The 24,069-nt window shown below is 36.7% G+C and overlaps 1 protein-coding gene across 6 annotated transcripts in view; it reads right to left on the bottom strand.

Moving 5' to 3' along the window:
• GRIA4 (glutamate ionotropic receptor AMPA type subunit 4) overlaps positions 1–24,069 on the bottom strand; it is a 384,842-nt gene that overhangs the window by 117,968 nt on the left and 242,805 nt on the right. For all 6 annotated transcript variants that reach the window (XM_033205053.1, XM_033205052.1, XM_033205056.1 and 3 more), the window contains exon 5: positions 2,670–2,854. In XM_033205053.1, the coding sequence (XP_033060944.1) occupies positions 2,670–2,854 (185 nt within the window). The remainder of the gene's footprint in view (positions 1–2,669; positions 2,855–24,069) is intronic.

The following is a 24,069-nucleotide window of genomic DNA, read 5'->3' as shown; positions in this document are numbered from 1 at the left end:
AGTGTAATGGCATGATCTTGGCTCACCACAACCTCCGCCTCCTGGGTTTAAGTGATTCTGCTGTCTCAGTCTCCTAAGTAGCTAGGATTACAGGCATGTGCCACCACACCCGGCTAATTTTTTATTTTTAGTAGAGACGAGGCTTCTCCTTGTTTGTCAGGCTGGTCTCGAACTCCCAACTGCAGGTGATCGACCCGCCTCGGCCTCCCAACGTTCTAGGATTACAGGCATGAGCCACCGTACCCAGCCATAGAAATTTACTAATATGAAGTGTGTCCATCCTTCTAGAACGTTATCATCATTGTATTAATTTCACCATCTTCTGAGAAAGGGCCACCTTTTCAAAGGCATTTTTCTAATCAAGATTATTTAGCATTTAACTTTTTACCTTTTAAAAATGCTTTGTTTTGAAATTGTTTCCTCTTGCTATCTTAATTTATGAAAGAGGATGTTGAAACACAGGGATCTTAAGGTACATGTACAAATCCTTGACAAAATGTGGATTAGCTCTTGTGGATGAGCCAAAAGTAAAACCAATAAAACATTACAAGTTGTTTCATTTAGAGCTATAAGGAATTAAAATACAGATAGTAAACAACAATAACAACAGCATGTTCAGAATAAAAACACAGCTTTTGTTGAGGGAAAATTTTATAGGACAATTAAGAGGACATTATTTTCTCACAATGCAGTAGACTTTATTGCAATTTATGAGATTTATACCTGAGAGGCATTTTAAATGGACAAAGTTCTCTTACTACTATTATTATTATTATTACCATGCAATCATGATAGAAAAGAAACCTTTTAGAATTCGGCAAGAAAAATAGAAAAGGTAGACACTCAAGTTTTCTAATTTCTTTAAAACGACAAAAAAATATAAGATGTCCAGTTCCTTTAGCAAGAGCTCATTTATGGCTTATTCAAAGAGTTTATCCAAAGCACCCAGGTGTGCCGATTTTCTTCTTAGAAACCAGCTAAGCCTCTGAAATGGGTCAGTGTGCTTTAGGCACTCAATTGCCTCCTCCAGATTTTTGGTCTTTTAAGCACAGGTGCTAAGTGGAGGGTCTTTCTGAGCCTTACTCACCCTCTGACAGGAACTTGGCAATCCAGGCAGTTCTTAGAATTGGCTGCTCTGTGGGATTCATCGTGAGTTATTTACAAAGCTTCAGTTGTTCAGGTCAAACAACTCAAACTTTCAATACAGGGGCGGGAGTGGGAGGGAGGGCAATGGGAGTCGGAGGTAAAGTGGCTGTATTGCTTAGGAAAGAAGAAAGATTTTTTCTTGGATTCTGTAACTAACCATTTAAAAATTTCATATACATTGAATAGCTACAACTTCAATAATTTTTTGGACTCTCTCAGGAATAAACCCGAGTAATGTATAAATGTATAGGCTTTTAATTAATGTTTCCCAAAATAACATATACATATTTCTTCGTTAGGTCTATCTATCTATCTATCTATCTATCTATCTATCTATCTATAGCTTTTTCTTCTGCAAAGGGATGACAGGAAGCAAAAACTCTGTTATTTCCTCTTATGGTCTGGCTTCTTTAGACTTTAGCAATACAACATTTTTGTTTATTTGTTTTGTTTTATTTTTCACTTTTACCAATGCTAATATAGTTGAGGAAGGAAACTGAAGACATCTAGTCCCATGCCTGCAAATGGTAAGGCTGAATCTCTGAAATATATTTTGATTTTCATTTTTATAATTGAATACTAAAGTTATTCCTATAAATAAGCCTCCAAATTGGCAAGTTTACTATTAGAAATCAAGTCATATAATTATGCAGTTAAATGATATGTAACAAGCTAACCAACAAAAAATGGTATTACCCATGTCTGGCTGAACTAACATACTGTAGATAAATATGAGCAAGCATTTCTAAAACCACTAGATGGCATTCATTCACTGCGATTTTAGCCAAAGAGCCTTTAAAGCTTTATCATGATCTGCAGGGGTAGGGGAAGGCAGATGTTATCCATTATTTGATGATATTTTCGTATCATTTAATACAACGGCAAAGCTCAGTTTAATCTTTTCCTAGCTGCTTCAAATCAAATCAACAAATATTTATTGAAACCTTTATTCAAGGATTTTTCCGTTTTGAGGAGAGTTGAAAACCATTTCCACTGGGGTAGTAATGTATTTACTTATCATACCTAGCAGAAAATATGCTGTATACAGTATTCCACTAGATTTTATACAGTATGCCACTGAATTTTCTTTTATTTTATTGCTTTAGTAATTTATGTTGCTATTTCTCATGTAGCACTTCTCTAAAGTAAGTGTGCCTCTAAAAAAGATGCACTCACAAATTTAGAATTTTTATACTGTTTTTAGGTGGGACTAATCTTCAACATTAATATTTTTGAAAACTGGAGACCAGGAGCTCTTAAAAATTCACACAGAGCCTTCACTCATTCAAGTCTTAAGAATATGTGAGAAATAGCTTTCTAAATACGTTGAGACCTAAGAACCAAAAGGGTCTTTGGTGATAAAAGATTGTGATTTGGTCCTGAAGATAAGTCATGGAATGAAAACTCTCAAACCTCACACTCCAAATTAAAAGTTGGGAGAAGATGTTGATGGGGAGAAGTCAATCAAAGGTTAAATTTTTCTGTATAGTGTCTAGGTTAAAAATATAAAATCTAGGACTTACCTGTTCTAATATGTTTTGAAGTCTCTCTATCTCACAGTCTATTACAAACTTCTTCTCTTGTCTTCTATCAAGTTCTTCTAGAAGTTGCCTATAGCTGACATCATTAAAATTTTCCACACATATAGCGCTGACATGCCAACCATTTTGTCCTGCTTTTTCCATAATAGCTTGGAGTATCGAGTATCCTATTGGGGCAAAAAAAAAGTTACTAAAAACATTACTCGCCTTTAATGACGTATGCAGGCACTGAGCCCAAATCAACACTGTTACACTCCAAAATATACTGAATGCTTAGAAACTTAAAATCTGTGTGGTTATTTCTGAATAATTTGTTCTTACTTTCTTTAGTCACGAGAACAAAATCTCTGAAAATATCGATTGAATGAAGTAGCAACACCATACCTTGTGCTCTCAAAATCTCTTTAGTGGAGAACATTGCATTGCTCTAGACACTTTTTTTTTGATGAGACAAATCCACCTGTAGTCAATAGAAATTTCATAAATCCTTTTTGTTATTTTACTTACTAGATGGAACTCATTTTGAACAACTGTTTGACTTTCCCCTTGAGCAAGGTAGTACAACATTTTTGGCTCAACTACGGAAGAGAAGATGTAAAAGAAACAGTACAACAGTATTTATTGAGGACCCATTATTCTCGGTGCCTTATTTGTAGATGAGGACAGGTGCATATTAGAGAGGCATTATTTAACTCTTCCTCCCTCAGCAGGGGAATGATATAGACTGGGGATGAGTTGAATGACCACTAGGTGAGGCACTGGTACTCCTAATCGGTAAGAGACTGATGACCAAATAAACAACAGAAACTTAGTTTTAAAAAGTGTGTAGCAGGACTCAAGGTAAAGGGTTGGCTCAAGGGAAAGCTTGGTTAGAGCTGTCTGCATGGAACAAGGAAAAATACTACAAAGGAGAAACAACCTGAATCGGGTCTTGAAGGTTGAGAAGGAGCATGCGAGACTGCCAGAGGTGGGGGCGTTTATTATGTGAAGACAGCCTTCTATGAGAGAATAAAATGAATGATCTTCACCCTATTCTTGATCTAGTTCTCTCTGCATGTGGAAGGGAAGGCATCTGGTCCAAGCATCTGGATTAAGGCAGGAGCTGTGAACTCATAATTCCTGCATTTGGAGTATATCTTCAGGCCAACATTGTCTTGATTGTCCTGCCTTTTTTTCATCTCCTTTTTTTTTTTTTTCAGACGGAGTCTTGCTCTGTCGCCCAGGCTGGAGTACAGTGGCATGATCTTGGCTCACTGCAGCCTCCGCCTCCCAGCTTCAAGCAAGTCTTCTGCCTCAGCCTCCCGAGTAACTGGGACTACAGGTTCACGTCACCATACCCGGCTAATTTCTGTATTTTTAGTAGAGACGGGGTTTCACCACGTTGGCCAGACTGGTCTTGAACTCCTGACCTCGTGATCCACCCGCCTCAGCCTCCCAAAGTGCTAGGATTACAGGCGTGAGACACAGCACCCAGCCTTATCTCTCATTTTTGAATTGTAATGTGAGAGAACAATAAAAAAAAAAGATTCTTTGAATTTATAGGTATCCCATACACTAAGATTGGTTAGGATCAGAGCCTGATAGTTGTATTTTCACTTTATGGTTTAGCATAAACAAAATATTCTAGTCCTCTTTAAGGAAGTCTAACACTTATTCGAGCTCATTCTATAGCAACTATCTGTAGTTTCTTCTTCCTGTGATCCTGGAATTGGGTAGAGAGCTGGGTGGATTAAAAGTGAAGTTTTAAAACAAATATAAAGCACTTGCAAGATAAGGGCGTATTTGTTGAGTTTTCTAATTGGTATGTGAGTCTCATAGATTCAGGGATTTTTAATTTTTTCAGGTATGTTTTCTACATATCAGAGTTCCAAACATTACTGATGCTCAGTTAAGATCAACAGATGGAACTGATGATGAGATCATATTTGAAATATAAATTACCTGATATCCTGCCAAATGAAATACTGTGGCAGTCAGGATTCATTTTTATCTAAATGAAAAAAAATTCCCCGAAGAGGAAGAAAGAGGGCATGTTAATTGCTATATAATTATTCTGGTATATCTATTGCTCCATTTAGTCTTTCCTTTTGTAATGCATGCCAGTAATTATCTTTTCAAATCTTACCTAGATCCCCTGCCCCAAAACCCCAGCACTCTTTCTCTTGTTTCCCATTCAACGCATATGTAACGTGATGATATGAAACCTTCCTTAATATATATGTTCATGCCTCATTTATTCTGTGGCGGGAGCTTATGCTCTGATGGTAACTGAGGCAATGTTCCTTTAAATCATTTTTTGACACCTATGAACATATTCTTTGACTTAAATGAATGCTTTTAAAAATACCAATTGACATATTACTTTTCTTTTTTCTCCTTTTATTTATCATCATACCAGAATAATGCTAACATTTTTTTGTTTGCTTGAGTGTTGTAAAAATAATAAAAACGGCCCCCACACATAGAAATAGTCTTCTCCCTGTGCTCAATTCACAGCTTGGCATGATTCTCTAAATATTGCTGCATTTCTGGCATCATGTGGCTGTCAGGCTTCATGTCAGGACTAGGGATGCATGTTGTTATTCTCCTGCTGACATGACTTTTACAGAATGTGGAGCCACACACCTTCTGATGAAATTTATAGATATTCCCACTTACCTTACAAAAGTGAAGGACTCAATCTAAAAACAAAATTATAATTCAAATCCAGCTTTCCATTATCTGATTTTTTAGATTTACAAATGACACTAGAATTGGAATCAGACAGAACCCTAGGACACAATCTTTGCTGAATGGCAAAGAAAGTTGGTTACTTAAAAAGCCCCATTAATCATAGTCAGAAATAAATGGCATCCTTTCATTGCAGTGCAAAGGACATGCAGTAATAGTTTCAGAGCTTGGCTAAAATTATATTCTTTTATGTTTGATTCTAATATGCTCTCTTATTATTCATTGATATTCAGATGTGAGTGTCTTATTTATTTGCTAACATAGCTGGAAATATATTGTAACTAGGATAAAATACTGCTGTTGAATCTATGATTATGTAACTTAGTTGTTATATAAACTAGAAAATCATAAGTCAAGTCATACTATTTCCACATCTGGCTATGATTTGTATCTCCTAGTTATTAGAAAATCTGTCGTACAATATTGTTGGCCGAAAAATGAATACTTCAGTTTTAGGTGAATATCACGTAGTGAACAGGAAATTCACTACTGTAAAGAATATTTTAAATCTTGCTTCTACTCTAAAAAGCTGTCTAACATTTTAATTCAATATAATATACTGAAAACCTACTACATACAGAATTCTATAAAGTATATCAAGATAAAGATGTGGGAACTGGATGACATTTTGTTAAGTGAAATAAGCCAGGTACAGAAAGACAAGCTTCACATGTTCTCGCTCATTTATGGGAGCTAAACGTTAAAACAATTGAACTTATGGAGATAGTAGAATGATGGTTACCAGAGGCTGGGAAGGATAGTGAGGGAGGAGGGAAATGGGGATGGTTAATGGGTACAAAAATATAGTTAGATAGGATAGATAAGATATAGTCTTTGACAGCACAACAGGGTGACTAAAGTCAACAATAATTTATTGTACATTTTAAAATAACTTTAAGAGTATAATTAGAATGTTTATAACATAAAAAATAAATGCTTGAGGTGATGGATACTCAGTTACTCTGATATGATCATTATACATTGTATGCCTGTATCAAAATATTTCACGCACCTCATAAATATACACAGCTACTATGTACCTATAAGAACATTTTAAAAAAGATAGGCAATGTGAAATACAAAGGTGAAACAAAAGATAAGGATGTGATTCTTGTTTTTACAAAGAATTTACTATCTAGCAAAACTGATAGGTAAAATATCCATTATGCAAAATACACCTCATTGTATAAATAAATTCAATGTGATGAAAATAATTTTTTAGAATAGTAGAGCATACCGTTGACATAATCACTTTATTAGATTGTAATAGTAATTAAGGCCTTTTTCATAGTTACTAAAGAACACTGTCAATTACATATAAAATATTTTTAAGCGTTATGATATCACATAAAGATTTTATCAATTATGTTAAATAGAATCAAAATGAGGTAAGCAGTCCTGAGCTACTGCACCCTTACACGTCAACACTTATTACATCATCCGTGGATAATGACCTATTTTGGATGAGTACCAATTCAGGGATGTTGCTACTCACAACAATAGCTGGGCTTATTTATTTGATGTTTTCGTTTGCAAGAGTTATTTAACTGTCTGCACACAGAGCAGCAGAAAGAGAGGCAGAATACATTTGTGCCAGGGAAGAAAGTATTTAGAAAAGAAGGAGTTATGCATTTGCCCTGAAAAAGCTTTACTTGGATGAGAACTAGAAAGTGTCCATTGTGCTTTTCAACGAGAAGGTCATTGGTGCACTTAACATGAGCAGGGTTAATGGAATGCTGGATATAGAAGACATTTTTCAGATTGTGAAATTGAGGAGAAAATGGGAAGAGGTAAGAATGTGGAAGTAATCAAGGAATATCATCAGAATAATGAAGTAATAAGATGAAGGGTATGCCATTTTAATGAATATGGGATAGAGAAACATCTAGATTATGGGAACTGGTTTGGGAAGGAGAAGACTAGGTCTGTCCCATGGGAGGTTGCTGAGCCTGAAAAGGGAACATGGCAAGGGGCATAGCAGCGGCTTGTAGTTGGTTGAATTAAAGCCTCCCTCATTAATCGTGTAAATTGCTATGCAGGTACTTGCTACTACATCATCAATATCTCTGGTCTGGCACAATTTGTCAGTGCCCAAAACTAGTGGATTCAAGGAAAAAGGTGTGTGTGTCTGTGTGTGTCTAATGCCACATATTGATTTGAGTTACAGAAAGGAATAAGATTCTGTAATCCTCATTGCATTTAATGCCACCATGCTGGAACTGTGGAGTAGATTTAATAACCATTTAGGTTGGACTCTTTCCAAAGCAGCTTAGTACTGAAATACCATGCTCAAAGGCCACAGTCTGGACCCCCAGGTTTCAGCACATGGAGGAGTAACCAACATTGTAGCTTGGATAAAATTATCTGCAGCTGTAACTATAGTATTTATTTGTGCCGTAGTTCAAAAGGGCATACTAAAAATAAGCAAAGATTTTCCTACTTTTACAGCTTGAAGCTATTCATGTAAACCCAAGATAAGATGGAATATCTTGAGTTTTCCCTTTTCTACAGACACTCAAGAGTAAAAGTAGAAAATTCATCTTCAAAGATGGATTAATAATCATTGTTAAAGGTGGTTATTCTGGGTCCTAGATTTTTCCTAAGGCATTTTCTGACACTAACATTTATTGTCTTCTGATTCCCTAGTATTCATATTTAGTTCAGAAGACATCTTGTAAGAAAATTTGATGCTTTAAATCTTTAAAGTTAAAGCACTGTCATAGAGTCTGTAAGTTGGTGGTTCTCTACTACTACTTCTCCCCTTCATCCAAAGCAATGGGATTTTAACTTGGACCTATGGACAGTCAGAATAAATATATTTTCTTGCTTCTCTTTCAGCTAGATATATGGCTCTGTGACTAAGTTGTGGGCAATGGGTTATAAGTGGAAAGGTTGTGTGGAGGCTTCAGGAAACTCTCCTTAAAAGACTTTATGAATATACTTTATATCTTGCATAGCAGGTCACATTCAGAAGCTTCAAAAACTTCAGTTTATTTTGTGTGTTTGGAAGGACAAGAAGGGATATGTGGAGAATTGGCATGGGCTGTGGAAAGAGCTTCTAAGACTGGAGAGATGAACAGGCAAGGGATATATTACAAGAGCTTTCTCTATCATTTAAAGGAATTTAGGTTTTGCTTCATAGACTTTCAGAAGAGAGTGACAAAACAATGTGTCTTAGAGGGATGATTATAGCTGAAATGTGGAAAATAGAATGGATGTAGGTAGCACAGAAATGGGAAAATCCCTTAGGAAGCCACATGGTAGTAATCCAGGTGAGAAGTAATAGGGGCCAGATTTAGGACCATGCAGAGGAAGGAGAATAGTTTCTAGATTAAGGATACAGAATACATCAGTTTGGTGGTTAATGACACACAAATGACAAAGAGAGAGATGATCTGAGTCTGACCACTATCTGTTCTACTGGTGGTCATTCTAATTCTATTTTCAGATTGAACTCTTAGGCTTTCAGAAGCACATATTTTTCTGTTTGGATTTCAGGTGTCAATTGACTTCTGATGAAAACTATCCTTGCAGCCACCTCCTTCATCCCCCAAAGTAGTATAATAAATTCTGACAGAGGTCTGAGAAACCCATTTTTCTCTCTGGTTATAGACATCAATGATTCTGGAAACAATCTGTAGATTTTGAATATTCCCTGCGAATACACTGGATCTCTTTTCAAGTTTGATTCCACCATTTTTTATCTTCTAAGCACGGTGGGCCTCCACCAACATCTTTTTACAATAAAGGCAATGTGTTTCTATTTTAAGTAAAGCATTTTTGAAAAATTTGAATAATTTTAAACTCAAATAGCAAATGACTAATTTCCAATCAGAATAAATATCTGGCATAATTACTATATAGCTATTATTTTGCTCATAAAGTACAATTTTTTTCTTTTATCTGTTTTACTATATATTTTATATATCACACTATATAAAATTTACAATTCTGATTTGATACCTTTTTATGTCACATTGTATAAAGTTCACAGTTCCAACGTGCATAAAAAACAACCATTGTAGTTTTTATAAGGGAATTAAAATATATGTTTGTGAGTTAACAGGCACTCAAACAAGGTCTTTGTCTAATATTAAGCATGTAAAGTATGTAAGACATAATTCTGAGTGTCAAACCTACTCAATATTGCAATACTTTGGGAAAGCATGTTAAGCAAAAGAACAGATCCTTTCAAAGGGGGTTTCACCATGGAGAGAATGACTTGGACTGTGGTATGGTCCATAAAGGATGGAAAGGGTTGATGAATAAAGATGGTGAGGAGGAAGGAGCTACTGCATCATAAAACAAAGGCACAGAGGCAGGAGCTTGAAGAATGCTAAATAAGTTATTAATTGTTGATAGTTAATAGAGCAGGCTGCTGGAGTAATGTATTCATAAACTACATTATGCTTTATTAGTATTTCACAATACAATTGAACCTCATAACAGCCCTGTGAAGTAGATATTATCTCCACCATAAAGGTGAAGAAATAAAAACAATATATGTGACTTATATCAAAGCATAACCCCACTAAATAGCAGAACTGTGAATTGAACTCAAGTCTTCCATTCTCCAGCTTAGGGACTTTTCACCACACTTCAGCATGCAAAGAGAGAGAGCGATGAAATTAGCAAGGAAGGCTGAGGCTGTGATGTGAAGGCCTTTCAATCACAGTCACCATCAATTCTGTTCTTTCTCTCACAAGCACATCTTGTATTTTAGCATATTCTGTCAAGGCTACCTTCCAAAATATATAAAAAACCTGACCATTTCTCCCTACCAACACTGCCTCCACCTAGGCCCCAGCCTCTTGCCAAGGATTATTGCAAGTGCCTGTTTACATGTTTTTTCTTTCCTCCCCTTCACACTGCTCATAGCTTCAGGAATGGAACTTTTCAGGCAAGCCAGATCACACCACTTACAGGTCCAAACTCTCCAATTGCTCCTTTATACTGATGTCATCTACCTCTCTCTCACTCTCAAACATTACTAGCCATCTGGCCTCTTTGCCAGGGGTGCTCTGCCTCAGGCTTCACCCTGCTGTGCTTTCCCCAAGATGGGTCTTCAGGGTTCTGCCTTTATGTTCTCAGGTTTCTACCCAAATGCCTTCTCTTCAGTGAGGCCATTCTGGGTTACTTTATGTAAAATTTCAACTCCTTCACCCTGTGATTTTCTGTTTCTCTTCTCTGCTTTACTTTCTCCTCAGCACTTCACCACCACCTAATATACTCTAGATTTTACTCACTCACCTTGTTTATTGTCTGTTTCCCCCACTAGAAGGTAAGCTCATGAAGTCAGGAACTTTGTTTTGTTCACTGTGCCTAGAAGAAGACTTGGCATCTAAAAGGGACTCGATAAATAGTTTTGGATAATTAAATACTGAAAGTTTAGAAATTACTCCCTTGATAATCATGAAACAATAGTGAAACACTAGAAACCTTGGAAGCTTTGGAGCAGAGAAGAGACAGATTTATAAAACTGCTTTTATAATGTTAGCTTCATATAGTGGAAATGATGTATCCGAAGAGTGGAAAGAGAAAGAGGACAGGAAATCCAAATAGGAGAGTACTGAAATTAATACAGGCATGATACCAAAGCTCCTCTCGCCTAGACCCGCTCCAGAAAAAGTGGAAAGAAAGGAGAGTGTTGATTGTTTGCGTTTCTCTAAATTCTACACTCCCCTGCTCCCCAACCAATTCTGTACTTATCTGTATAAGAGCCAGGAGATATTTCATTGTATCAGGTGGAGCCATATGAAATTTTCATTTCTGCTGATCAAAAATAATCAAATATCAGCAATGTCTTACTGTTCATCCCAGAGATAGCTTCTGAATGAATAATAAGTAATATTATGTGGCATCTGAATGACTGAAAACTACTTAATTTATACTTTGTATATTTAGGTCCTAAAATAATGTGGCAAGTAAATGCAAAAACTCCACAACTCTACAAATGGCAGAGGGAGGTCTTGAGTTGTAGAAGCCCAGAGTCCCACATATCTCAGCAGGAATACCTTTAGAGATATCCTAAGGTAGCCCTTAATATTAATCTCCGATTTTCATAATCTTTATTCATAGCAACCATCCTGAGTCATTAATAAGAGGGAAAATAAGCTTCAAAAAACTCAGAATTAAAGTAAGTGTGAAATTCATTTCAGAAAGGACTCCATTCTAAATGATAAAAACAGAAATGTTTTTGGTTCATAAAAACAAATCCTGAGCTAACCTGCAAAATTGACTCATTAATTGAGGGTGCAAGACAGCCAATGCTGTCCAAAGAATTCTGGTTCTTAAAAGACCAATTAATTTATTCTACCCTATGTTGTAGGTTGAGTCCAACAGATCTCATTAATTAATCATAAAAGCAATCACTAGCAACGAAACTCAAAGAAGTGTTACATAACATATTAAGTATCAGCTTGTTATATTCACATGCCAAGCTGTGTACTGTAAATAATATTAATTTGGATCTGGCTTTTATACACAAAGCCAAAACCATTCATTTTGGTTGATTTGAAAGTGATATTTTAAAACATTACTTCGTCTTTTCTTTAGAGCAGGAGTAGCAGTACATAATTTTCTTGTGATGATTCTGGTGAAAGGATTTGCATACAATTATGGAGACAATTTCTGTTCCTAGCAGGAAAAAACACAGGATGAAGTAAGTATTCACCATATGATTAGCCTAATTTTTATATCCTACTGAGGCTAGCTCAGTTCTAAGAAGTAATTGTAAACTCATGTCAGGGACTGAGAGTGAATACATTTGATTGCTCACTTTTAAATTTCTGTAGTGGAGAAATGACACTGAGGTGATTATCTAAATACAGAGTGATTGCTTGAACAGCATGCTAGGTGACAAATGATGGGGTCAGTGGTAGCCCCTGTTACTTTTAACTGCAAACGTTGTTTGCACTTCAACTCTGTGGTTCCGAGGAAGGTTATTTAAATTTCTTAATCTTCCACCTTTGACTTTCTATGTAATGAAGAAGATTAATGTAGGATTTTATTAGTCATGATAATCTTTTCTATAGCTGTAAATAAAAATCAGCTTCATTCCACGTGGTGGAGTAACTTATAATGCTGCTGTTCATTTGAGGGAAGTAGATTGCGGATTCTTCATAGGTGAAGAAATACATCCCTACAACTCTGGGAGAGTCATAATGTATAACTCAACATCCCACACTCCCTCCAGATGAAAAACAAAAACCTCGTTCTTTTTCTTGCATTCCATATTTGGTCATTAGACATTTACTTAGTCACTTTAGTCAGAAATCTAAGAGATTCTCTCAGACTCATTGCTCAGCTTCACCCTCATCCCACACCGATTCTGACATTTCTTCCTAAATATTACATTTAAGCCATTTCATGAGCAGTTCTCTATTTCTTCTTTAACTTTTCATTCAATGACTATTTGTTGAGCATTTCCTATATTTCAGGCCACTGATCCAGAGGCTGCAGATACAGAAATGGAACAGTAAGATGTGCCTACCTTCATGAAGTTTACATTCCAGTGGCTGAGGCAGATAAGAAGCAATACACAAATATATTTATAATAGAATGACAAGAGGTAGTAAGTGCTATGAAGGAAAATGAGGGAAAGAAGGAATATAAATGACCAGGAGTGGTGACAGGATGGATGTTGTTCTTCCCAAACCAATCTCTCACTGTGTCTCTTAGGTATGCATCACTCAACTCATACCTAAGATTGGTGGTTCTCTGAATAAACCAGACTCTCTCCTGCATTTAACACAATGCAATGGCTATTCCCTGTGCTAAGAGAGTCTGTATGCCCTACACTCACTGGCAACTTCTAATCTTTCTTTAAGCCTCAACTTCAGCTTCAGACCATTTCACAACCCTTCTCTGGCCTCATCTGTGTGGGGTTTTTGTCTTTTTTCTTTACATTTCCCCAGCTGTTTGTACAGTAATTACAGCTCATGCTACTCTGAATTAATTAAATCATTACATAAGTTCTACATGCTACCATGGAAAGTACGGCGTGCCTGTCACTAACCTCAGGGATGTGAAATTATAACTGTAATTGCTAGTTTACCTGTCTAGTTCCCTTTAAGTATGAGACTAGTTTTTATTCATTTTGATTTCCCTATTTTTTTCACACAAAGGAAAGAATAAGCTCAACAAGAGGGAATTAGGTTGAATTAAATGACAAGGGTAAAAATTCTGCCCTTTTTATATATCCCTTCCCATTTGATCAAGCCTAATAATAATAAAGGTAATAGTAATAACAGTTATTAAAGACCTGACAAATCCATGACCTTCAATATTGTATTAAGTGCTTTATTGGCATGGTGTTAGTTTTATTATCTTCATTTTATATAAAGGAAACTGATGATACAGAAGTTAAGTTCTTGGCCAAGATCATGTAGCTATGAATTGGTAAATCCTCATTCTGTCTGATATTAGAGTCTACTTTTTATTCTCCTCTATGATATGGTCTATAATACAATGAAAACTTAATTCCCTGCAGTTTGGGTTAATTTTATTCCCCTATTAAGGATTCATTTTTGACCCGGACATATCCCTGACCACGAAGCACTGCTGGATACTATGATATTTCCAAGAAATGCGGTGGCTTCTGCTGTTTACATTGAGCATATGTTTGCTGCTTTCCCTCTAAGTTCACAGGGAGGTAAAGCCCCCTTCTCCCAATTCTCCCTTCCTCAAATGTCTCTTGTCGCTCTAGCCCGACCGTTACAACCATTGCAAAGATTACAATAATGAACACAGTTTCTTTCTTCAGAATAGCCTGTGAATGCTGCCCTGTGGTCCAGTTTGGTTAATGATGTCGTCCCGGCACTGCTTAGGACACACTATCAACTGCCTTCTCTCTGTAAGGACATCAAACATTAAACCATAGAATTAGGTCGACTTTAGTCAAAAAGCTTTTGAGTTACTCCTTAGATCTAGCTATATGCTTGCCCAAGTTCTTCCCTTCTAGAAACAGTCACAAAATCCCATAGGATTATTTCACAAATTAAGTTTGAATTATGGTGTAGAATAACTTATTGATGCAGGGATTAATGTAGGCAAGTTTTCTGAATAGGTATTAAGATGTAAAGCCAAAAAGTACTTTTATTTTAATTAGAATAAGTTTGCCTGAGAATTATAATGAATGCAAAAAAAAAGTATACAATAACTTATATAACTAACAAATTGGAACCAAGTTTGTATTATCAAGAGGAGAAGTCAGATGAAGTTATTTATTTTTCATCAAATATTTACAATGTGGCAATTAGTCAGTTTTGCTTTGCTTTTTTTCACAAGGGTACCATGTGCCACTGACATTTTGGTAGAAACTCAGTAAGGTTTTCAAAGTTTACTTTTTTTTTTTTTTTTGGAGGCGGAGTCACGCTCTGTGGCCCAGGCTGGAGTGCAGTGGCTGGATCTCAGCTCACTGCAAGCTCCGCCTCCCGGGTTTACCCCATTCTCCTGCCTCAGCCTCCCGAGTAGCTGGGACTACAGGCGCCTGCCACCACGCCCAGCTAGTTTTTTGTATTTTTTTTTTTTTTTTTTTTTAGTAGAGACAGGGTTTCACCATGTTAGCCAGGATGGTCTCGATCTCCTGACCTTGTGATCCGCCCATCTCGGCCTCCCAAAGTGCTGGGATTACAGGCTTGAGCCACTGCACCCGGCCTCAAAGTTTACTTTCATGAAACCGATAGGCACAATCAAATGAATTGTGCTGGTGAATTAAATTGTTATACACATTTGGGCAAACACTGGCATCATACCTCTAAAACTGGCAAGTTTAGTTGCAGTGTGACAGAACACAGTAAATATATGAAGTAATTTGTTAGTTCAAATCCTTTTAATAAATTTGGCTTTAAAAACCTGAGAATAAATTCCAGTAGAGAATCCTAGGGTTGGTTTTCAGAGCTAATTATGACTCTAAAGTTTGAGATATTAATGCCTATGTTTTATGTTTGGTAGTTAAGATTGCAGAAAGTAAAGGATAACCACTGTTGTAGGAAATTCTATTTATACTGGCTTAATAGTCCTAGCAGAGGTGCTCCCAAGCTTATATAGCTTAGCACTCTCCTTATCTGGTGCTTGTGCACTGGTCCTGCCTCATCTGATGCATCACCTGACAGTGAAAACTACTTTGGCTGTGCTGCTGCTGCTAATCTGTTTAAATAGGTAGTTCAGCATCATTGCCAAATTGACCACTCCAATTGGCTCTCAATTAGCTATTCACTTTACAAAAGGCAAACTTGTGTATATTCCAGATCTATAGATTTATTATTATTATGGTCGTTGCCACTCAAGAGGTTACACTAGGTGTCTCCTTAAGAACTGAGCTGGATACTTAGTGTCCATCCAGATTCACATCCACTTTTTATTTTGCCTGACCTTGCTCTGTATCGGTGTTAGAAGAGGCTGACCAGTATGGTCTGCAGCTGTGTACTTTGGCTTCCAGTTGAGTTGATTGAAAGGAATCACATGCAACATATCAAAGGGAGAAGAGGGAAGTCAGGTATTCTTTTTTTTTTTTTATTTTTGAGATGGAGTCTAGTGCTCTGTCACCTAGGCTGGAGTGCAGTGGTGCGATCTGGGGTCACTGCAACCTCTGGCTCCCAGGTTCAAGCGATTCTCCTGCCTCAGCCTTCTGAGTTGCTGAGATTACAGGCACTTGCCACAATGCCTAGCTAATATTTTTGGATATTTAGTAGAGATGGGTTTTCGCCATCTTGACCAGGGTGGTCTCGAACTCCTGACCTCAGGTGATCCACCTGCCTTGGCCTCCCAAAGAAGTCACATATTCTTTACATGATTCCTTTCCTGCCAGGTTGATGTAGGGGTGACTGCATCTCTAAATAAAGGCCCTAGTCTCTGCCATTCAGCATTCTCCATACAGCTACACTCTCCACACAACCACATCTTCACCTTCCTTGCCTGTTCAGACTTATGGTAGTAAAGACTCCCTGCTCATGCTACTTCTGGGATGGGACACCATCTTTTTTCTTGTTGGTGTCCCTAAAACTTGCGCACACCTTTTTAAAAGCAGTTCCATTATTAAGCACTTCTTGATGGCCCAGTTAGAATGCACCATTAGTTTCCCACCAGGATAGCAACTAACTGAAGTAGCTTTGAGCTCAAAGCAGAATATGTTTGGTAGAAGAAATGCATAGGTATTAATTTTCTACCCATTCTGTTATTTTCCCGCTTTAATGGAAATTCCAATAATTGCCTGAGACAGTTTGTAACTTTCACTATGCTTTCATTACATTCTGGGGACAGAAAAAGTGTATGTTCTAACCTTACATCTTCTGAAATGACCACTTTAAAGTAAACTATATTTTAATATTGTGCCAACAATTAGGAGGGTACATTTATTCTAAATCATCACGTTGTACATGTTGAATATTTACAATCTTTATCAATTAATTTTTTTAATATTAAGAAAGCTCTAACACAAGAGTTTAAAAATTTCAAAGAGTACAAAAAAGTCCCTTCTCTTATTTTAGTTGTACCTTAGTGATCTTGTACTCCTTTTACATTTTAGACAAAGATGGTTTTTTAACAAATAATAAGCAAATGTTCTCCATTATGCTAATGACATCATTTTTATCAACTAAACGTGGCCTGAAAAGCAAAGGCTTTTGCCATCCAATTGCTGCCACAAATAATGGCTTACTTGACACAAAAGATGTCAAAATTATCATTTTTGGAAGACATTACTCAAAATTAAAGTGGTTAATTCTACAAAATTCTTCTCAGTGAGTCTACTAATTAAATTTCATGGAGTATATTTTCCAGCCACCTATTCTGGCAGACTCATCAGATAGTTACAACGTCCAGAACCAAATATTCTATAGGGCCATCTACAGGGATTTTCAGTGGTTTGAATGGGTCAGTTTCAACGCCGGTAATTAAAGTTTTCCAAATCTAATATTTCTCCATTATGGTTCGGAACTTTAAGGTCACAATTAAGCAATTATATAAATATTCTGCCTGACAGATCCAAAGTTGCTTTTGGGGGAAAATTTTAGCTTTGTCTAAAAATAACTTTCCATAGGGAGGTGGGAATACGTTTTCTGTAAATTTTTCAGCATTCAAAATAAAATGTCTTATCCTGTCACTTTACTATCTGGCTCTTAAAACATGTGGATGTTGATTCAGTGAGTAACAAAAAAAAAAATGCAGCATTTTAGACTCTCATTAAATGTATTCTTGAATTACCTGCTATCTTTGTATCAAATGCTAGAGATAAACAGATTTGTTATGGAATATGTTTCCCCTTAAGTTGCTGATATATTTTACACTATAGCCTCTGCCCTAATGTAGAGGTCCCCAACCCGTGATCTCCAGACCCCTACTGGTCCCTGGCCTGTTAGCAACTTGGCTACACAGCAAGATGTGAGCAGTGGGCAAGGGAGCATTACTGCCTGAGCTCCACCTCCTGTCAGAACATCAGGGGCATCTGATGCTCATAGGAGCATCAACCCTATTGTGAACTGCACGTGCTAGGGATCTAGGTTGTGTGCTTCTCATGAGAATTTAAGATCCTGATGATCTGAAGTGGAACAGTTTCATCCCCCACATCCCTGTGGAAAAATTGTTTTCCAGGAAACCAGTCCCTGGTGCCAAAAAGGTTGGGGACCGTTGCCCTAATGTGCCCTAAGTGTGTTTGTATGTGTGCAATAGTAGTAGTAGCAGTAGTGGTGGTAGTGCTAATAGTAGTAGTAGCAGTAATAGTAGCAGCAGCAGAAGTAATAAAGTCTGGATAGCACTAATGATAGTAACAAAACAATTCTAGATAAAGGAACCATTACCTGAAATTTTTAGGATCTTTGGAGAAATAATTCTTAACATATTTTCTCAGTGACATAAGTCCTAAAAATGTACAAAGACTACATTATGCTGTGGATGGATAGTTACCTTATTAAAAGCTGTTACTGAATAGTTTGTTCTTAATGCAAAGGTCCTGTTTTACAATTGCTCCGCAGTTCGTTAATTTTCATTTTATTCCCTGCAAGGGCATTTAGGGTCTGGATTATGCAGCTGTAAAACATGGCTCTCACTAGAATTCATAATTTACTATGTCTCAATATTCCATTTGAAGAGGTTCTTGAAACATGATGAGGTCAGAGTGGGGTAGAAAAGAAAACCATTTTGCATATTTAATAATAGACTGTTTGTCCACAGAATAATCTGAAATCTTTTCAAGTATGTCTGAAGGTGACTTGTATCACAAATTCACTCATATTGGGTTGGTCACTTTATAGAAATTGGAAGGGGAGGTTATATCCATTTCATTAAATTTTTAGCTCAACAGTGTTTAACTTTGATTGCTTATTATAAGTAGAGTGACTGTACAATTTATCATAGATACCAAGACACTTTCAAAAGTGAAAGGGGGCATTGGGCACTGTTAAGATTACACTAGGATATCATGTAAAAACTAGGACTATGTAGGTAAACCAAGATGCAGGAGCCAGTTACCCGGCTACGTCTTAGAGAACAGAGATAAATAAGACACTGTCATCAAGCAGTGCATAATCTTCAAATTCCTCTTCTTTTTGTAACTGAGAGCTGGCAAAAAGCGTTTACAGAAAAAAGTGACCAATGGAGGAGGTCACATAAAGTCCACAGATGTTATCCATGAAGAGGTCTTAAGTATCCAGGCAGTTCTTGAGTCTCTTGTATTATTTTTCTCATCCTTATCTGGCCAAAGGTCAATATCTGTGCTTCTGAGGAGTCACACAGGATCGTCCCAACACTTCCATTTTATTTCAGAAACCTGTGAAACTACTAGAAATTCTTTGAGGTAACTAGAACTGAGGGCCAGGAACTGGAATCAAGTGTTTGAGAGCAAAGGATTCTAGATCTCCAGTATTTGCGAGCTGTTGAAACCAAGATTATTGGAATTGCAGTGAAATTCCACGGAGAACAATCAAGGCTTTCCTGGCTTTGGAAGACTGAAACAGGTGATACAGTTGGGTTGACAGAGTGTATCCATTGGATTTTATTCCTGAAAAGCCAAAGTAATTTTTAGGTATATGAGAGTATTCATGGATAGGCTCTAATAAGTTATATATTGAGTATTATTATTTATTGTGTATTATGTTTCAAACCAATTTAAAACTGTTAAATAAACCCAGTAGTATCCTTTATAAAACAACATAAAGTAGTAGATTTGAAGATCAAGTGACCCTATTAGGCTAGCAAATTCCACTGCCAATTCTAATCCATGTTGAATCAAAGCATTTTTCAGCTGGGAGGAATCATAGTGACAATTTAATCAAACTCCTGATGTGAACACAAAGGATGAACCAGAGTGGTTTGCCCAAGGCAGAGCGCTTGGAAGAGCTATAGGATCTTAAAAACAAACAAACAAAAAATCCGAAAACCAAAACTGCTCTCATGGCTCTAAGAACATTGTCCTTGTCCTTGGGGAATTCTGGACAGAGAAAAGTTAAGAGGAAGTCAACAGTCTTCAAGAGGATTTGAGCCATTTGCAGAATACAGCAAAGGAAAAAAAGAGCAAAATAAGTTTCTGAGTTTCCATTATAATAAATCCTTTAACAGGGCACTTACAGGTCATTCAAAAATTTGGTTCTTTTTCTCTTAGCATCATATTCTTCCAGGAACAGATCTGCAGCAAGAATTCCTGAGTCCTTCACCAATTGGTTGATCCCAGCCTCAGCAGACCTGAAACTCTACTTTTCTGTGTGTTTCAGGGAAAGAGATATCTTTATTGTATCTTATTGCTTTCACTCTTTCATTTCTTCTTTAAAGTCAGTGGCGGCCACACCTTTGAAAAATATTAAGAGGGTGTGGGCTGAGACTCATGATATGATTATCTCATGATCTGCTTAAGCAAACTGACAGTCAAAGTATTAGATGATTGAGCAATGTGAAAAGTGGTTCAGTATCAGTGTGTGCCAGAAAGTACCATCTAATCTTGTCAGTAAACCCCTTTGGGTCTGCCTTCAAAATAGACATAGAAACTTCTCAATAGCTTTGCTGCCATTGTCCTAGTACAAGTCCCATCATCTCTCACCTCAGTTACTGCAATAGTTTCTTAAGGTCTCTTCTTGTTTTGGCCTGTGATCCCTCTCAGTCTATCCTTATCATGGCGGTCACACTAATCCTGTTTAATTTAAAGTCATATCCTGGTACACCTCTACTCAAAATCCTCCAATAGCTTTCCATGTCCCTTAGGGCAAAGGAAAGAGTCCTTACAATGTCATTCTTCCTCTACTTCTTGGACACCTTTCTCCTGTCCTTGGCTCCTTGCTCTCTCTGTTCTGGTCAAGCTGGTTTCATTGCCATTCCTCAGTCGGAGAACGTATACTCTCTCCTTAGGGCACTGCACATGCTCTTCCCTCTATCTTGAATGCTTTTCCCCAGAAAACCAGATGTTCCCCTCACCCCTTTCATGTTGCACTCAAATGGTAACTTCTCAATGAGCTCTTCCCTGAGACTTCCATGTGAAAAAGTAAACTTAAAAAATTAAAACGCACCCCACTTATACCCCCGATGCTTAGTACATAGTAGGTACTCAGTAAATATTAATTCAATGAGTGAAAGACAGTTGTTTGTGTTCCTATTAGCTATGACATTCACAGTACAGAAGCAAGAATCTCTTTTATGATATCTCTAGCTTCTCCTGGGGAGAATAGGATAAGCTGTTTAAATAGGAAGACTGCATATCTGAACTGGAGTGAGATCTCAGTGTGACTTTGGACACAAGGGCTCCATGGTCTTTGGATCAACAGCAACAACGAAAATGGAGGCACCCATTTGGATTTGCCAAGTCTTTATTTTAATAAGTCAGGATGACAAAAACAAACAAAAAAAAGTACAAAACCTATAACCACGATCTAAATCTGCATAATTTATAAAAGGAAACACTTCAATTCTAGAAAAGTAGGAAAGACATAATTTTAGAATAAAAACTCTTTTTCAAATTAAAAAAAAAAAATAGCTTCCCAGAAAACGCTCCACACTATCCTGATTTTCTCCCCTGCCAATTCTGGGAGGTGGATTAGTAAGAAAGCGGGGCATTGGACTCCAGGCCCACAGTCCTGCCGTGAAGGAGTGCCAATCATCCACAGGCAGAACTGGCCCATTCTGCCCACAAGGTCACAAAAAGAACAGTGCTTGTGTCTTAATTTTGTCATCAAATGTCAAAACTAAAGATTTAAGAAAAAGTGTTGAGGGTAAGATATTAGATGTAGAAACAAAAGTGAAAATGATTTTTTAAAGATTTAAGAATTTTTTTTTTAAGAACCAGCTCTGTACCTTATCTTTGGTTCAGGTATATGAATGTTGACTTATGTGACTTTTTCAGTGATGAAACATATCAGAGAGAAACAAGGGTGAAAGAGAAGCCATTAAGATATATAGAACAGTGATAATCATCTGCATTTTGCCATGGAGCAAACCAAATGCTTAAAGAAGACTGAAAGAAAATTCAAATTTGTAGGGCTTTTTAATAAACAAGGAGCCATTTCTATACAGGCTAATTTGTTTGTTTGTTTTTAGAGCTTTCTCTAAGTCATGGAAGGCAAGAACATAGTTTTTGAGGATTTAGGGCAGTTGATTATGAAAAAGTTACAAAAGTAAAGAAAGGTCAAAACCTTTTGGTTAATAATAGATGAAAAGAGACAATTTCTGAAACCATATAAATACTAAAATGGAGAAGCAGTTCAGATTCTACTTTCTTTAGGAGACTGTAGCTTTCTAAGAAATGCACAATTTTTCACGATATTTTGAGTCAGTGAGATGTTTGTACTATTTTAAGTTTAATAAAAGTTAAAGAGGGGATTCTGAAATTGTTTGAGAGCCTCTGAAGCAATTTTGGAGAGTCTTATAACATGGTATAGAAACTGCATTGCTCAAGCCTTTTAAGTCTATGACAGCATGGCACTGTGCCATCAATATTATATAGCACAACAGGGTGCCTTCTAAAATGCCTCACACACATATTGCAGATATATTTGGACATTTCTGTTAAAATAAGTCACTTTGTGTTCCCCTATCATGTTATAAAGTTCCCATGAGTTATGCTGTCAAATTTGAGGGACAGTTTCAGAATTCTAAATGAAAATCATGTAGATGCATCCAGTGCAGAAGAATAAATGTGTTATGGTGACAGTATTACCTGCTTTATTGTGGGTAGAAATGGGTTACTGAAGATTTTATATAGCATCAGTGAGAAAATGCTTGTGTCCAAGTGTCCAGTGGTTTATAATGACCAAAAAATTTAGTTCACTTTATAAGAAGAAAAATGTATGGCCTAAAAACTGAGTAAAAGTCCTCATGGATTTTAACATAATAGTCAAAGGAAATCAGAATCGTTTGAAATATAGTAATATTATCAGTTATAACTTGTCAAATATTAGTCAAATTGTTTTAAAATAATTTTGATTTATATAAACTTATAAGACAATATAACTTCATTTTGGTAATAACATAAACAATCTAGAAGGATCTAATTATTGTAGACTTAGCCAGTTCAGCATTTGCAGAAAGTTTAGATAAGGTAGGCTTAAGCTTACTTTTCCCTTACCTATAAATAAAATTTTGTAAAAGAACAAAATTAATAAAATAATAGAAAAAGTTTATTATGGTTAACAATATACTTTGGAAACATTTATTTATAATATAACAATGCTAATTATAATTAATTAGAGAATTAACTAGAGAAGCTGATTATGAGAATTAAGTATTAGCCACTATTAATGATTAAGTATGTAATTTGAGGTTCTTCTTTTTATTTTTTTTTTGAGAAGGAGTCTCGCTCTGTCGCCCAGGCTGGAGTGCGGTGGTGCGATCTCGGCTCACGGGCTGGGGTTCTTATTTTTAACCCTTAATCCATTAATTATCAGAAATTATTGGCTGTGCTTATATAAGATTTTGATAAAACATCACACAGAAATGTGTGTTTTGTAAGGAAGAATAACGTTTTTCCATTTTATAGCAAAATAAAATGAGATAGCGATTACACGACCTAAAAAAGGTAAAAAAAAACAACAACAAAAAAAAAACCAAGGAAGTCACTGTCAGAATAGAAATGAGAATTGAGAGAATAGTATTTCCTTGGTGCTCATTATTTCAGTAAATATAATGGAAGGCATATCAGGGATTTAGACATGCAAAGAGGAGTAAAAGTGGTCTCTGCTTATAAACAGCTCACACTACATCAAGGGAGGCAGGAGGTATCCTACTCAATAGCGAGAAAGATGACAGGTACATAAACAGGTACATAAACTTACATACAAAGTGGAAAGTATTACATGGAATTTGAGCGTTCCAGATGCACTACCGCGAAAGTCCAGCAACAATATCCTGCCTCATTTTCTAGAGTTAATAGAAACTGTCGTATAATGTGTGTTTTCATAATGTCAGAAAGGAAGGGAACTTAGTCTTGGCAGTAGAAGGAAAGCTAGAGGGGGCCCGTGCATGCATGGATGGGGTAGGATGAGGGCCCTTTCCTTCTAAACAGGTTGAGGGCAATGAAGACACTGAGGAAGCTGAAGAAGTAGAGTGGGTGGTAAGATCCAGAGAAATTCTCAAAGAAGTAAGCAGTGTTAGCAGGAGCTTGCATGCCAGTTTCACGGAGTGGTCAGGTTTCAGAGTGTGTCATTAGTCACTATGCTGTGACTAATACTGCCTCCAA

The sequence above is a fragment of the Trachypithecus francoisi genome, unplaced genomic scaffold (genome assembly GCF_009764315.1).
Source record: "Trachypithecus francoisi isolate TF-2019V2 unplaced genomic scaffold, Tfra_2.0 Lachesis_group8, whole genome shotgun sequence".
Lineage (NCBI taxonomy): Eukaryota > Metazoa > Chordata > Mammalia > Primates > Cercopithecidae > Trachypithecus > Trachypithecus francoisi.
This window is presented reverse-complemented; position numbering and strand designations above follow the sequence as displayed.